This window comes from Thermobia domestica, chromosome 10 (genome assembly GCF_964235325.1).
Source record: "Thermobia domestica chromosome 10, izTheDome1.hap1.1, whole genome shotgun sequence".
Classification (NCBI taxonomy): Eukaryota; Metazoa; Arthropoda; class Insecta; order Zygentoma; family Lepismatidae; genus Thermobia; species Thermobia domestica.
This window is the reverse complement of record NC_137463.1, coordinates 269,904,283-269,921,272: the sequence shown is the minus strand read 5'-3', so window position 1 is coordinate 269,921,272 and position 16,990 is coordinate 269,904,283. Positions and strand designations below refer to the sequence as shown.

The window sequence follows — 16,990 nt, the reverse complement described above, 5'->3', positions numbered from 1 at the left end:
GAATGTCCGTGAGGATTTCGCAACGAGACATTCGGACCTCTCGGTGCCTAATGCTTATCTCATTACTTTGACCGACGGGCAGTTTGGGAAATGTTCTGTAATCCCTTTTTGGAAATATTCTTCGATGTCTTAACCAGGTAAGTTCAGGTCTCCTGAAAATACTCATTGGTGGGACAGTAGGGGGACAGTTCCGGAAAGCGGTTATAAACTCAACGGTAATTGATGACTTATCATGTCTTGGTTCCTTGTTAACTACTTTTTAAATAATATTTGTATTTATTTTGTAATAAATAGACAAATATTAAAATTACACTTTCTGTTTATTACAAAATAGATATAAATATTATATTAGCTGACATTTTCGCATAATAGCATTACAAATCCACTTTATACTAAAGACAGTATATTATGCTAATTATATGTTGGCAATTCCATTCTTATTTTGTACGTATTTATTATATATTTTACGAGAAGTCAAAAAGTAAAGGGATTTATGAGAAGTACACTTATACTAATGATAGCAAGCTGAAACACTTTATTTTTCTACATAATCTCTCTGCACTTCAACGCACTTTTCCCAACGTTTCACAACTTTTTTGATTCCGTTGAAAAAAATAATGTTTTCGGTTGCAACTGTAACCAATTTTGCATCGTATCAATGACTAGTTGATGGTTGGTGTTTACATTTCTTAGCTTCTGATCATGATGGGTGTTTCCAAACTATGCTCGTAGCCTTAGTTTCTGGTTCGTGATGATGTAATCAGTCGTTGACGCCAATGGCCTGCCTGATCTTTCGTCGTCACATAAAGTTCTTCCCTGTTTGAAACGCTCTATCCAGTGATTTATCTACACCCCCTAGCACCCTCCTAAAATTTTCGGACACCTTCCAGAAATTAATTCCTTACACCCTCCCAAATAGGGGGTGTAATATTAGAAATATTCATTTTTGTTCTGCCTAAAGCCCTCCAGGACTTCGTAGAAAATATTTTAAATGATCTTATCTTTAGGCAGAACGGGAATAGGCAGGTAATTCTATAAGAGGAGGACATTTTCACGGAAATGCAGCACCGAAAAGGTTGCCTCCTAGCGTGTTTGTATGCAGATCGGAACTCGTATAAAATGGCAGGAGTAACGAGGGGGAACTAAATCCAAGCGGTCAAAATACAAGGAAAATTCTGACGAGGACAAAATCATAAGAGTATATATTGGATGTACCAGTGCACACCCTATATGATTATTTTTTTCCTTCAATTGTAATATATTCTAAAATGTTATCTGTATTTTTTCAACCGAAATAACTTTTTCTTTCTTTTAAAATGCTGAAAACTCGTAAAATGTTATAATAAAAGGGCAGCTTAGCTTTAATTACTTTCACACATACCCATATAAAAAGTTCTGGGTATTCCTATTTATTATACCTTTAATACATTTGGAATATGTTTAGGATATTACAGTAACACCATTCATTTTTACGAAAAGTAACTGTGATGCTATTTGAGTTTAAAAAGGTCGTTCTTGTGTGGTAGCATATAGCAGTCTTCTATTTTGAGTAATGTATAAATATTAACTTTAATTCTGAAATACTGATCAAGATTTTTTTAAAGCAAAGATCAAAATGTGAAATATATAGTTACTATAACGGTCTTGTATCTTTTATTGGGTTTTCAACATTTTTAAAAAAATATTATTTCCGTAAAGTGAAGAATTTCAGAGAACATTTTAGCTGCATAACAGTTGAAGAAAAAAAATAATCATTCTTTTACTAATCTGCGCCTATGATTCTGTCCTTGAATTTAGTCCGTTTTGTCTAAATTTTCGTTGGGGTTTTTCCTTTTAAATTTTGTCCTGCATTCGTAGTAATCTGTTTGGTAATTCTAACAGAGGCTGTAAGAAGAATAACTATTTCTTCAAGTTCCATCATAAATTTTAGATGTAGTTCTTGTTCTACTCGGGAAAATGACGAGGATACAGTTCTTTATCAGCAGTGTTATTCACATCTGCTTTGGTAAAGATGAATACCTGCGGGCAAATGGAAAATTGATTGACTCCGTTACAAGAAAGCCGTTTGTCATTGTAACTGAAAAGAACATAAAATAAAGTTAATTCGATATAATATCAAATTATTTCACATCAAGATTTTATTCACTTTTTCAGTAGTTTATCTCTAACATGCTAAGAGTCGCAATACGTAAAAGGTGCCACAGTTCACATCCTCAAGACATATAAACAATGCAAGAAGATGCATAAGGTGACTCTTAAGAAAGAATGTTAGTGTTCTACATCACAACTCCTTTTTCGGCATCACCTTATCAGCTGATTTGTCTTATATACATAATTCTATACTATATGCAATAGTATCATATACAGTGCGTTCCATGAATAACACCAAAGCCCGTTACCTGAAGAAACCAATGTAGATAGAAACATGAAACCTTTTGTAACCTTCAAGGGACATAAAAGACAAGATTATGCTGATATAGAGAACCCCCATAAGGTGCGCTCAAGGGGGTTACAGGGGTAACTACAAAATTTTAAATAGCAACCCCCACCGTGTGGTATCTCATTTGAAAGGCAATCACGTGTAGAAACCAATTTTGGAAACTACATGTCGCTAGCTTGTCCCTATCCAACATTTCGGCCATCCGGAAAGTAGGGTCGAAGTACGTTCCACGCATAACACTAAGGCCCACCCATCTCCTGAAGAAACCAAGGCCGATAGAAACATGAAATCTTTCGTATCCTTCAACGGATATAAGATACAACATTATGCTGATATGGAGAGCCCCCTATGAGGTGCGCTCAAGGGGGTTACGGGGGATAACTATAATATTTTAAATAGCAACCCCCATCGTGCAGTACCTCCTTTGAAAGCTAATGACGTGTAGAGACCAATTCTGGAAACTGCTTGTCGTTATCGTGTTGTCTCTATCCATCATGGCGGCCATCCGTAAGTACGCGAAGTACTCGTAGTTACCTCTAGTAACCCCCTTTGGCCCAACTCATAGGGGATTTTCCTTATCACGATGGGGGTCTATTTAAAATTTTATAGTTACCCCTCGTAACTCCCCTAGGTTCCCCTCTTTGGGAATTCTCCTTATTAGCATAATGTTGTCTTTTGTTTTCCTTGAAGGTTACAAAAGGTTTCATGCTTTATAGGTCTTGGTTTCCTCAGGAGATGGGCCTTAGTGTTATGCGTGAAATGTACTTCGACCCTACTTTACGGATGGCCGAAATGTTGGATAGGGACACGCTAGCGACAGATACTGTCCAAAATTGGTCTCTACATGTGATTAACTTTCAAACGAGATACCACACGGCGGGTTTGCTACTTAAAATTTTGTAGTTACCCCCGTAACCCCCTTGAGCGCATCTCACGGGGGTTTCTTCATATCAGCATAATGTTGCCTTTTATGTTCCTTGAAGGTTACAAAAGGTTTCATGTTTCTATCTGTGTTGGTTTCTTCAGGGGACGAGTCTTAGTGTTATTCGTGAAACGCACTGTATACTTCTATTTTCATATTTATATTGCCAATGTAATACTCAGATAATCGGGGATAAAGGCCGTCTTACGCATCCTTTTGCATTGTTTGCTTAATGTATGGCCAAACATGTCTTGAGGATATGAACTGTGGCATCTTTTAAGTGGCGGTTTTAGCGGGTAGGCCGGGTAGGCACGAGCCTATCCAGAAATATTGAACAATATATAAACACTAAACGATACAATAAAGATTAAATATATTTTCCACTTCTTATATTAATGGTAAATAATTATTTAATAAACAGTACTGTAAAAGTAATTTCCTATTGTCATTAATCAATCAAATGTGCATATGTATGCATACGCGATGGAGCGGGCCTACCCATCGGCGCAAATCTGTCTTCAACATTGGGGGGGACGGGTAAGACCGTTCCCATATTTTATATATATATATATATATATATATATATATCTGGTGTTGCAAAATAAGTGTTACAACTCTTGGGAGGTGAATCCTGCCACTGAGACAAGAAAAAAAGTTCTCTTGAACTTTCGGCTATCGGATATAGTTTCAGATCTACAAGGTGCCGAAAGCGTGGGAAAATGACTTTCGGACGTCAATAGTTCAGAAATTATCCAACGTAAAGAGGGCGGGTAAAAAATTCACTGAAGAAGTCATACCTGCTGTATTAAATTTTGCATGTTTCACAATCCTACCATGCACGCGCAAGGGATTCCCCAAAGGAACGTAGGGAATTCCGGATAATGTGCTAAATGAAAGTTGGTCTAAATGGATATGAATTGATGGGGTTTCTACCAGGTAACAATAATTCGTTTGTATTAAGTCGATATCTGGAACAAATACAAAATGGCGGACACTTTCATGCTCGTTGTGTGTGGTTGCATAATCACCAGGTACGGATGCTGGCTAACAGTGAAGTTCTGGGTATTAAGTGTAGCGAATTTGTACTCAAATGCTCTAGAAAGACATCTGGAGTGTCGGTAGAGTACAACAGATGGAGGAGGGTGATTCACATGTGTGGAAACACGTAACGAAAAATGCCCAGAGATGCACTCATACTCAGTAAACGTGAGTTCAAAGCGTCGGAAATGTAACGATTAGCGTCAAGAACATGAAAACCAATTCACTCATAATATTCCCTCAAACGGACGCAATATGATGTGCACGGTTGCATACCAATAAGGATGCAACAACTGAGGCCAAGTTCAAATTGTGCAATGGACTCACTAACAAACTGGGTAAACTAAAGGAATGTCACTAGTGGGATCGCATGATCGATACTGAAATGTGGCCAATGTGTGTGTTGATATCAACATGTAGCTAATGGACAAATGTCAACATGTCGCACTACTGCTGGGACACCATCTCACGTGCGAAAACTAGGAAAATAACGTTGTACATTCTGCTATTACATCTGGTGCACTTTTAGGTAGAACGTAACAAGAACAAGATTGGGACATTGTCCCACAGTCGACACATATGGAAAGAAATCTCTTAATCCAAGGTTCAAATTGTGATAGAGCGTGAAAATAACAAATTTGTATCATGTCTCACGTCTTCTGGGACATATGACGTACTCGATATCAAAATACCTCTAGAAATATGTATCTTACACACAGTACACATGACAAGAGAAAGACGAAAATGAACCAATTTGGCACATGGAACACTACAGCTGGAACACCATACAAATGGAAAATAAAACGACATGAGAAACAGGAAGAAACGTCTTAAAGCTCTGATTGTTTACAACTGTGCAGTAGGAAAATGAAATGAAATGAAATTTTTGTTTTACGTCCCACGGTTATTCCGGTTAGGCTAAAGGAGACGGTGATGATGAGAGATGAATGAAATGATGGAATGAAGAAAGTGGGAGGAAACGGGAAAACCCCGAGAAAACACACGCACACGGTGTTTATCCACCACAAAGTTCACTTGGAGGGAGCAGGGTTTGAACCCGGGACCCCAAACACCAGAGGTGAACGCTCTACCACTGAGCCACCGTGGCTCAAATGTGCAGTAGGAGTAACAAAATGTAACACACAAGCATGTCGGGAGGCTGTACAAGAGCGCTTGCCAAACAAAATGGGTACTCCTCAAAGAAATGTATACAGAGAAAGTCAGGCTCCCTCGAGCCGCAGAGCTAGAGCGCTCGCTTTCGCTCGCGTGGTCGCAGTTTCCAAACCTACTGGGAGCCCACGGCCTCAGATTCAAGACCCGAGTAGTTATTTTCCTATTTTTCCCACTTGGGACGGTGTCCCAGCAGTAGTGGCACATGTTGACATTTCTCCACTAGCTAAATATCGATATCAACACACAAATTATCAGCATTTCAATATCGATTATGTGATCCCACTAGACACATTCATTTAGTTTACCCAGTTTCTTACTGAGACCCCTTGCACAATTTCAACTTATCCTCAGTTGTTGCATCCTTATTGGTATGCAACCGTGCACATCATATTGCGTCGGTTTGAGGGAATATTATGAGTGAATTGACTTTCATGTTCTTGACGCTAATCGTTACATTTCCGACGCTTTGAACTCACGTTTACTAAGTATGAGTGCATCTCTGGGCATTTTTCGTTACGTGTTTCCACACATGTGAATCACCCTCCTCCATCTGTTGTACTCTACCGACACTCCAGATGTCTTTCTAGAGCATTTGAGTACAAATTCGCTACACTTAATACCCAGAACTTCACTGTTAGCCAGCATCCGTACCTGGTGATTATGCAACCACACACAACGAGCATGAAAGTGTCCGCCATTTTGTATTTGTTCCAGATATCGACTTAATACAAACGAATTATTGTTACCTGGTAGAAACCCCATCAATTCATATCCATTTAGACCAACTTTCATTTAGCACATTATCCGGAATTCCCTACGTTCCTTTGGGGAATCCCTTGCGCGTGCATGGTAGGATTGTGAAACATGCAAAATTTAATACAGCAGGTATGACTTCTTCAGTGAATTTTTTACCCGCCCTCTTTACGTTGGATAATTTCTGAACTATTGACGTCCGAAAGTCATTTTCCCACGCTTTCGGCACCTTGTAGATCTGAAACTATATCCGATAGCCGAAAGTTCAAGAGAACTTTTTTTCTTGTCTCAGTAGCAGGAGTCACCTCCCAAGAGTTGTAACACTTATTTTGCAACACCAGATATATACAGTGGTCGAAGTGAGACGGTATGCCATAGCACCTCTGGTTTTTCAGTAATGAGGACATACCGTCTCTGCTCTTTTTCCACTTCGAACATACATATATATATATAAGCGATGTTCAAAATATGTATGAAGTTGAAAAACAATGCTGTGAAGAATCAGGGGACAGAATTGTCTTCAGTGGCGTATTCAGGAGGCTATCAGGCTCAAGCTCCCTCTGAAATAAATTTGTTAGGTTTTCACATTCCATGTACAACAATAATCCTTCTAACCATTTCTAAGAATGTCATTGACTTTCCATTTTCTTATGTTATTTGTTCAGAAATAATACTGTATTTGCCAAATTTCATTCCATGTAAGAACTGCGACCTTTTGTTCTTTCTTTCGTCCTTTCTACTTTTCTGTTTCTTTTTCTTGACGTTACTTTCTTCATTTCGTCTATCATACTTTATCGACCATTGTCAGTTGTGATTCAAGTCGGCCGTCATCAGTAACACCAAAACTATTTAAGAGGAGTTCATAAGCGAAACTGGTGTTCCACACCAACTTGCACGGATATCAACATGATAGGACTTTAGTTATTATGACAAAGGAAAAATTATATCATTTAGTTATTTTTAAAAGAAGGAAATGTTTGAATTAAAAAAAAAAAATCAAAACGGGGGAATAATTAGCCCGGGAAATTAGGAAGGCCAAGAGGATGCTTCCTTTTTCTAAATACATGGAAGTGCGTCGGGACCGGAATACAGCAAACTATGGATGCGTTAAAATATTAAATAATTCTTTTGATAAAGTAGATACTTTCAAATATCTAGGATCAATATTAACAGACGAAAATCATATTCACGAAGAAATTAAATGTCGACTAAAAGCAGGGAATTCGTGTTACTATTTGGTTCAAATCTCATGTCGTCGCAAATTCTGTCGAGGAATTTGAAGCCTAAAATATATAAAACGATAATCATACCTGTTGTTCTGTATGGTTGCGAAACATGGTCACTTACTCTAAAGGAAGAACACAGACTGAAAGTATTTGAGAACAAGATCGTGAGACGAATATTCGGACCCAAGAGGAACGGGAATGGGGAATGGCGGAAACTTCATAACGAGGAATTACATAATTTATACTGTTTACCAAACATTGTTAGGGTCATCAAGTCTAGGAGGCTTAGGTGGGCAGGTCATGTAGCCAGGATGGAAGAAAGTAGAATCGCTTTCAAAGTGTTAGCGGTAAGACCAATCGGAAAACGACCCTTAGGAAGACCTAGCCGCAGATGGCAAGACAATATTAAGATGGATCTCCCAAAAATAGGAATACAAAGTAGAAACTGGATGCAGTTGACTAAGGATAGAAGTCAGTGAGAGCTTTTGTGAATGCGGCATTGAACCTCCGGGTTCCATAGGCTATGAAGTTAGCTTACGAAGCATGAGTAGATGCCTAGGCTGATACTACAAATAGATTAAATTCCCATTTACTGAAAAGATGGTTTCTACTGACATTGGATAGTCTGTATATTCTTCGTGTGCTAGGGACTAGGGGAGAAAAGGAGAGAAGATTTCATATCATGTTACGTTATGCACGCCTTCATTTTTATTAAAAATGAAAAAGCCAAGAGAAACAAATTTCATCTCACTTTCCTTTGTGACAATCGGACACAAATCATCAAATTTTTCTGCAAAAAGCACTTTTCAAATCGGATTATTGGGAGAGCCTCCAGTTCCAATGTTGGGGGGGGGACATGTCTCCCCATTTCCCCGGAATTTGTGCCCGTACCTACAGCTGAGAGAACTTTTCAGCATGAGGAGAGAGGTATATCCTCTTCTGGTATCACAGGCGTGCGCAACGTGGGTGCCTTGGCACCGCCATTAGACAAACTTTTTTTTTATGTAGAATTATTACAAACTGAGAAGAGATTACGTGTTAATTATTTCCCGTCTGCATGTGTGCCGTGCGTCGCCGACGCAACGTCGGATGCAATGATGCTATCTTTTCTTAGGGGAAACAGGGGGAGGATGACATTTCATATGGTGGTACTTTAGATCTGGCACCCACATTCCCAATGTCCTGCGCACGCTAATGTCTGGCATTTATTGCAATTTATGCCCAAGTAGTGGAAGTGGAATTAATACATATTGATGAGATTACTAAACGCACTACAGCACGAAGTTCAGTTTGAAATACTACAGATTACGATTCTTTTTTAAAAATGGAAAAGCCAAGAGAATTCAATTTCATCTCACATTCCTTTGTGGCAGTAGGACACAAATCATCAAGCTTATCCCAAAAAGCACTTTTTAAGTCAGATTATTGGGGGGACTGTCCCCCCCACGTCCAACATTGGGGGGACATGTCCCCCTCGTCCCCCCGGGATTTGCGCCAGTGGGCCTACCCAAAATTAAAATCCTAAAGCCGCTCCTGACTGCAGGCCTTAACATGTTGGAGGTGAACTACTAGAAAACTGAATAAAATATTGTTGTGAAATGATACTAGACCGAAGTACGGTTGTTTTATCTTCGTTTCAGCTACAATGTCAAACGGCTTTCTTGCAACTGAGTAAATCAATTTTCCATTTCTCTGCAGGTAGCTTTTTATAATCACATGCATTTTTACTGAAATAGATGTGAATAACACTGTTGATAACAGAACTGTATCTATTCATTTTTCCGAGAAGAACAAGCAGAATAACATCTAAAATTTATGATAAAACTTACTTCTTCTTACAGAATCTACTTCAAATACTAAAGAAAAATTCTCTTGAAGAAATCCCTCCCTGGACAGAATTCCTCGTCTCGAAAGATTAGGCAGAACGGGAATTCCCGTTCTGCCTAAACATAAGATCATTTAAAATATTTTCTATAAAGTGTTGGAGGGCCTTTAGGCAGAACAAGAATACACCATTAAACATCTTGCTATTTTGGTTTTTAAAAGATTTGGAATTCTTGTTTTTAAGTGCCAATAGAATAAAACAACTTACTTTCAAGAAAATAAATTTTGAAGCAAAGCACGCAACGCAAGATTGAATGGAAATCAACCTTTACACAGCTGTGATCGTCACAACAACGTTTGATCAATCAATTGCCAACGACTTCATGTCAACGTCACACCAAGCATGAGAAAGTCGATGCTGCTCTGGCTGAGGAAGGAAATTCAATTCAATCGTTCGTTGCATCAACGAATATTGCAAGTTTGTAATAAGGAAGAAAAAGAAATGCTAATTAAAAAGACGATAATAGTATACGACCTTAATGCAAAATTGCACCCCGCAGAGTTTTTGAACACTCCCCTAAGTTTAAAATTCTGGATAAATCAGTGGCTCTATCCATTCGTAGATCTTGCTTCGCGATTAACAGCTGTTACTATACGAATAATTTCCGCAGGTTGAACATCTTCCGCAAATTAGAAACGAATCACTGCTCTCATTTCCTCTTTGGTGCAGATCGACAATGGAGTTGCCAGTTTAACGATCTGCTACACTCCAACGGCTAACGAGGGAATAAAGAGTGACACGTTGCATAGAAGTGTTGCAGACGACAATAATTCACTGCTAGATACTATAGCAGTGTTACAAACCTTAGTGCGAGAAATTGCACGTCCCTTTACTTTTTGATGTCCCCTAGTATGTATTGTGAACTGTTAAAAGTTTCTATAGGTACTAAGAGAATACCTGCCGAAAAATTGGTGGAGAATAGCTGGTGGTAGGCAGAATATGTTTGTCACCAGTATGCTTATATTCATCAGTACACTTTGGCGGCAGAAGGTTCACCATCCTTCCTCGGTTGAAATTGCACTCTAACGTATAACTCCGTAAGAGACCTGTCGCTTCCATTGCCGCTACCCTTCCACAGCCTTTTAGGTAATACTCAAAACGATTTTGCTTCGAGCTATAAAGAACAAAAAACGAAGGAAATTAATTACCATCATCTTGTTGGCTAAATTATCAAAGAAATACGAATTTCCTCTAATGACCATGCTATACCATCGAAAATTTTGTAAGGCAGAATTGAAAGCTTAAACTAATTCGGAAATGGAATATATTAGCACTCCCAGACGTACAGCTCGTCGAGTCATCCAAACTTAGAGGGGTGTCTTGAACTGGGCCAAGTTTCCCACGGATGAAAGGTTAATTCATGCCAATGATTTCAAAATTGGTAGATGCCATTGACTTGGAATAAGACATTTTTACAAATATTTCTATGTGTACTACATATGGTTTATTCAGGGTTGGATTAAGAAAGGGCTTATGGAGGATGTAGCCCCGGGCCTCCACTCTGATCAAGATTTCAGCTGGCCGTCCACAAAAGAATCATACAAGATCCAATCATCATCAGAGGATAAAATACCAAACATATGAAACATAGTCCCTTAACGTTCCTATTGTACTTTCATAGAAATATTAGTCGAAGTCAGCAGGGGCCACATATTTTTTCTAGCCTTGGGTTTATTTCACTATTAAAATCTCTTTTTCCATTATTACCATAGTCATTATTCTTACCTCTTTCACTGCCCTGGGAATCAGTTTCCTTTCAATTAAGATCATTGACACTATTATCACAGACTGACCTATTGTAATAACTCTTCCTAAATCGATAATTTATGCTATAGTTATCAGATAAACAGGGGCGCCCGAAGAAAATTTTCTAGGGGGTCATCTCCATGGTTGCTATATTACATCTGGTATTTCTGGTATTTAACATACGTGGTTTGCTATATTACATATACATTTTCGTGATCCAGTGGGGCCCAGCCTATGCCTTCGGACGCCTATGCAGATAAAGAATCCGAATTTGTACAGCAGTAAACAAAGATGGCAAGCTTCCAATAAGCATGGGCCTAGTCTGTGTTGACACGATTCAATAGTTTTCGTCAGTGTGAGCCCTGATTAGTACATAATCAAAAAGATACATACCGAGTGGAACCATATTTGCCTCAAATTTTTGTGTTAATCCCTAATAAAAGCATCACAGCAATGTCATATATATTTTTTATCTGTATTCAATGCTTCAGAATCGATTTGTTGCTGCTGTGCCGATCTCTTTAAGAAGGTCTTTTGAATTCATTTTTAGAAACTGTTGAATTTAGTACAAAGTCCTAAACTACTGATTGCCATTTGAGGAGCTAGAACGGTTGGAAACGGATTTATTATCAATTACTTGTATATCATCATACTACATGAACATTGTTCCAGCTTGGAAACGTGGAAACCACTGAAAAGTTGTTGTGTAACTCTTTGATACATTACCAAATGCTATTTGCAGCATACAAAAACAGATTTACAGATTCTTTCGATTAACCTTTGACAATCCGATCGGATCACGCAATCATGTCTTTCTCCACAATCCATGCACCTAGATCGGCTATATAACACTGTGAAGTCATTACAAGATACCGCTACTTGTACCTGCAATGAGGATTCCAAGCCTACTGTTGATACTTTACTGAAGACTAATCTAAGAATAAAATGAAAAGCCCTCATCTGTATTGATTATATCATCTACTAACGGAGAATCTAGGAACGCACTATTTCGCTACTGGGAATTCTTTTAAAAATCTGATTTCATCTTTATATCGAGTACATTCATAAAATAGTAATAAATTGACCGTTTGTTTCCGCACTGAATGTTAGATTAAAAGCAAATACTTTCAGAATACATAGATAAATCTCACTTTGATACTGCTATTTCAATGGATATAATAATTATAGGATACTCTTGCAACCAATAGAATGTCCTATAACATAAGGACAACATAACTCGTAGCTGGTCTTACGCACAGAAGAATACCTGTTACATTCCTTCAACGTAATCGTCTTCCATCCTTATCACCTTCTGCTCACTTGTGGAAGGCGTTATACATTGTCAGTCCATCAATCTTTGTCAATGTTCCGCCATATGACACACATGGACTTCTCTTGTGTAGTGGTGATTCCCACGAAGTGCTTTTATTATTTTAACCAAAAAGTCGTCATGAAATTCCAGAGAATATTGTTGTGCACGCGTTCAAGTACCTCTTTAATCTTGATCCAAGCAGGGGTAAAAGTAAGGGGGAACGTGAGGGGACGTCGTCTGCTCACTTCCAGAAAATATCTGTGGTGTCCCCCCACTTTCAAAAAATTTTACAATGGGCAAAGATAGACACGGGGAGACGGCGAGATGTCATGCGTCCCCCTACCTTTTCAGATTCACTTTTACCCCTGGATCCAAGTACGTTCCTCTTTCAGCGCTTCCACCCTCCACTGGTGCTTTTGACTGAACAACACAAAGTCGTTATGATTTGCCGCACTTCATCCTCTCCGATTCCCTTATCAGCTACGGAAATACACTCCTTTACATAACAACAGAGTTGCCATGTCAATACTTTTAATCGAATCTACGTAAATCTTACTTTGAGTCTGAGATACAATGCGTTATCTATTCTCATATCAATGTCCTTTATTACTATAGTTTTCTTTTCTGGTATGCAAAGGTTGTACCATAGCATATGTAGTGCTTTCTTCCTTTGGTCGTTACCATGAGGTATCTGTATATCATCTGACTTAATCTCTTTATAAAAAGAAGAATCCCTGACTCATCAAGACCTAAATCAAACTGTTTAAACTAGAAATCTGAAATTTGTGACGTGAGGTAACATTAAGGAAGGATATTTGAAAATTCTACGAGGAAGAAGGGGAAAGGGAGGAACGTAATTGTTATAAAGGGATGTCCATGTCTGGGAATTCTTGAAGGGAAAAAACATTAAATTTCGTATTTCATTTAGAATAATGGAACACGTGATTCAGGGTTTTCTGATATTTGACCTACGAGGGAAGAAAAGGGTGAGGAAGAAAAAGAATGGAGGTTGTTATTATTATATTAAAATTCACTTCTTTCAATCTTGAGTTTAGAGATACGAAATTTCGTATTTAAAGTTCAGTTAAAATAATTAAAAGCGTGTTTTTAGCTTTTGTAGGCCTAGAATGGAAGAGATAGGATTGCAGGTGGTTTTCTAAAATGTCCATGAGAGAGATTCAAATTTCGTATCGTAAGAGTTCCAGCTGAGAGGAATTAAAGTATTTCCCCGAATAACGCAATATGATATATTTTACTGAATACGAGAAAAAAGGTTTAAACCTGTAGTATGTTCTTGGACTACCGCATTATCCTACTGAGAGACCAGTTTGCCACTGTAGTTATGCCCCCACATCGGCAACGCAGAAACGAACTTTCAATTATGTTCCGTTTACCACTTGCCTCAGCACATTCTAAACGTTTCATACAGTGGCGTATTTATGATTTCGTTTCGGGGGGCTTTGCTAACTTTGTTCCTGGAAATGTGAAAATTCTGCAACATATTCAATTTACTTTAATATAGTAAGTACAATTCCGAGGAAGTTTAGCCCGGAAGCCCCCCTTAAATACGCGACTGGTTTCATACATCGTTATTCGGTTAAATGCTTCAATTGTAGGAGGGATGATCAGAAAGTAAGGTTACCAAGCCTGCACTGAAACATGTAAATATTATTTCATACAATTAATACAGCCAACATGTAATACATACATTAGGTTATTTTTGACATAGTTTCCATGTCGGTTGAGGCACTTGTCGCATCGTGGGATGAGTTTGAATATACCTCTCTTGAAGAAAAAATCCTGTCCTTGCGTGTTCAGCCACGTTATCAGGAAGTGTTTCACCTCCTCGTCTGAAGTGAAGCAACAGCCTCACAAGTGCTCCTTTAAGTGCGGGAACAGGTAAAAGTCGCTTGGAACGAAATTCTGGCTATAGGGAAGATGATCGATGTTGTCCCAGCGAAACTACTTCAACAGCCTGGTGGTCTTCTAAGGTACTCGTCGGTGACGTTTTCTCTACCAGCCGCAAACTTTCGATACCGTTCTGGGACATATTACTCTCTCTGCGTAAACCTCAACCAGTTGCCGGTGAATTTCAGTCGCGGTTACACGTTTCGCCCACAGAAATCGAATAGCTGAGCAGATTTCTTCGCGAGACCAGTTTTCCAAACGAGTCGCCATTTGTGTTTACCTACATCTAGCGCCGTAGGTGGCGGTTGGCTGAAACTCTGCACAGTTGCCAACTCCATTAAAATTACCGCACACTCCTCATTCTTCTATAACAGACGAAACGCAGAAGTATTGCCCTAGTAACCTTAGTTTCTGATCCTCCTTCGTATCGAATATGAAAAATGCAAATGGGAACCTTCTTCTATGGAAGCCCATTAAATGACTGAAAGTAGAAAATAATTACTTACACTTTATACATATTTCTTTCTGTGAAAACGCAGTTCCCGAAATGGAAATGCTCGTTGTTCAAAGACATTAACTTTGGAAGCAGCATAGTCTCTACATGTTGATCGAGATCATCAAAGTAGTTCCCATACATAAAAATACCTGCAACAGAAACACCATTAGCATTGCCTCTCTCAAAACATTATAACCTCAATTAATATGTGAACATTACGATTCTTAATACAAATTTATTTTTCATGTCGCTATCTACATAATCATATCCATTTTCACTCTGACAGCCTTTCTCAAATTTTTCTAAATGGTGAGCACTTCTGGTTTTGTTAGATTTGATTTCATTACAGTTTGACATCCCTTGCAGTAGCGAGGCTATATGAGATGTGGACATTGGATCCGAATCACATGGGCTCCAGTAAGAATCGAACCCTACTCTTCCCCCTCAAAGGTGCTTACGCTAACAATATAGCCACGACGGAGCTCTATATAACCATTTGTATTAGTCAAAATATTCTACAGATCACTGTACTCTTGTCTCCGTTGAAAACAAATTTTTATATATATTTAATTATAACGTTTTGAGCGTGTGTCAATACCTGTAAAAAGGAATTAATTAAAATTATTTTAATTCTATATTGGTATTAATACAAAAATTATTACTTTTCACAATTATTGAAGGCTACAAGTTAAACTAGACACAAATATGTATAATTTCCAAATTTTAGTTCAGGTTGTCGACTATACAATGTCATACGCAATTTACTTGATTATTTGTTTTTATGTTTTACACCAATTTTCGTTCTAAGAGGATCACAACCGATGATCTCGAGAAGCAGTTATGTTTTGTGCACCATACTTTGAGAAAAGCTTTTCTATGGTATTTTCTAATGAAAGTTTGAGAAAATTTCACAGAAACATGATCTGCATCACCTCGACGTAAGTAAATAGACACCCGTAAGGCAGTGTTGGGAAGTAACGTAACGCAAGTAACGCGTTACTTGTAACGCGTTACTTTTTAAGTAACGTTTCCTAGTAACGCGTTACATTTTTCCAAAGTAACTGTAACGGTAACGCGTTACAAATTTTTAAGTAACGTACCTAGTTTGCGTTACTTTTTTCGCGTTACATTTCGGATGAGTAACTACAATATATGTATGTTATTTTTTTGGAAACAAACGTTTCTTTCCTGTAAGTGAATTTCTCGGAATGTAGCAATGGAGCATGAACGATGTCACTGACCGACAGTCAGTCACTGGCACTCAAAGAATCAGATAAGATCATAGTACCACTTGCTGTTTTTGGAAGATGAGGACAGCCTCATGGAAATCACGTGTACTGATTGCAAGCACCTGGAAAGTTTTGTCATAGATTTTGACAGCTCAAAGTCCATTCAGTGAGTGAACTACAAGTGCAATAGTACGGTTAGTCTATTTTACTTTGATTGGTGTTGTTTTTATAAAGATGGAGAACGAAAATATTTTACCGTTCGAACATTTGAAAGATACTTCTTAAAAGCTCAAGATGATGGTGGACAGAATTTAAAAGTAAAGTGGTGCCCCGGCGGGAAATTTTGTTAACAACTAGGGTGCCATAATTTAACGATATACAGTAAGGGGTTAATATGAATAAACTGTGTTCTGATGAGCAGGCTTACTTTATTACTAGAAAATAGTTTGTTAATGGTTTGTAATATTGGAGTTCTTTCAGATCAGTTTGCGGATCCTAGAGTCCTGTGGATTATAGAGTTTGGAACAACTAGCTTTAAAAAGCATTATCGATTTTAGAATTACTGGCAAGTTTTGATTCACCTTCAGTTAATGTGTTCTCATTTTATTATTTGTAGTGTAATGTTTCTCAATATTCTGTATTTTCAATATTACATAACAACATTGTTATTATTATATAATTAGTTTAGCAAAAGAATAATAAGCAATCATTTTTTCTAACGCATATTGATGGGCAAGAGTCGAGCTAAAACTCGACTCAGATTCAAGTCGAGTTTTGAGTTGAGTCGAAGGTAATATTGTCGAGTCTAGTTCCGAGCCGACTCACTGTTTTTGGCGTCTAGTTTCGAGTCGAGTTGAGTTTG

At 38.1% G+C, this 16,990-nt stretch overlaps 1 protein-coding gene across 5 annotated transcripts in view; it reads right to left on the bottom strand.

Annotated features, from left to right (window-relative positions):
- Positions 1–16,990, bottom strand: part of LOC145663226 (cytosolic carboxypeptidase-like protein 5) — a 95,044-nt gene that overhangs the window by 46,782 nt on the left and 31,272 nt on the right. For all 5 annotated transcript variants that reach the window (XM_081729594.1, XM_081729592.1, XM_081729590.1 and 2 more), the window contains 2 exons: positions 14,910–15,048; positions 10,335–10,551 (listed from right to left, as the gene is read on the bottom strand). In XM_081729594.1, the coding sequence (XP_081585720.1) occupies positions 10,335–10,551; positions 14,910–15,048 (356 nt within the window). The remainder of the gene's footprint in view (positions 1–10,334; positions 10,552–14,909; positions 15,049–16,990) is intronic.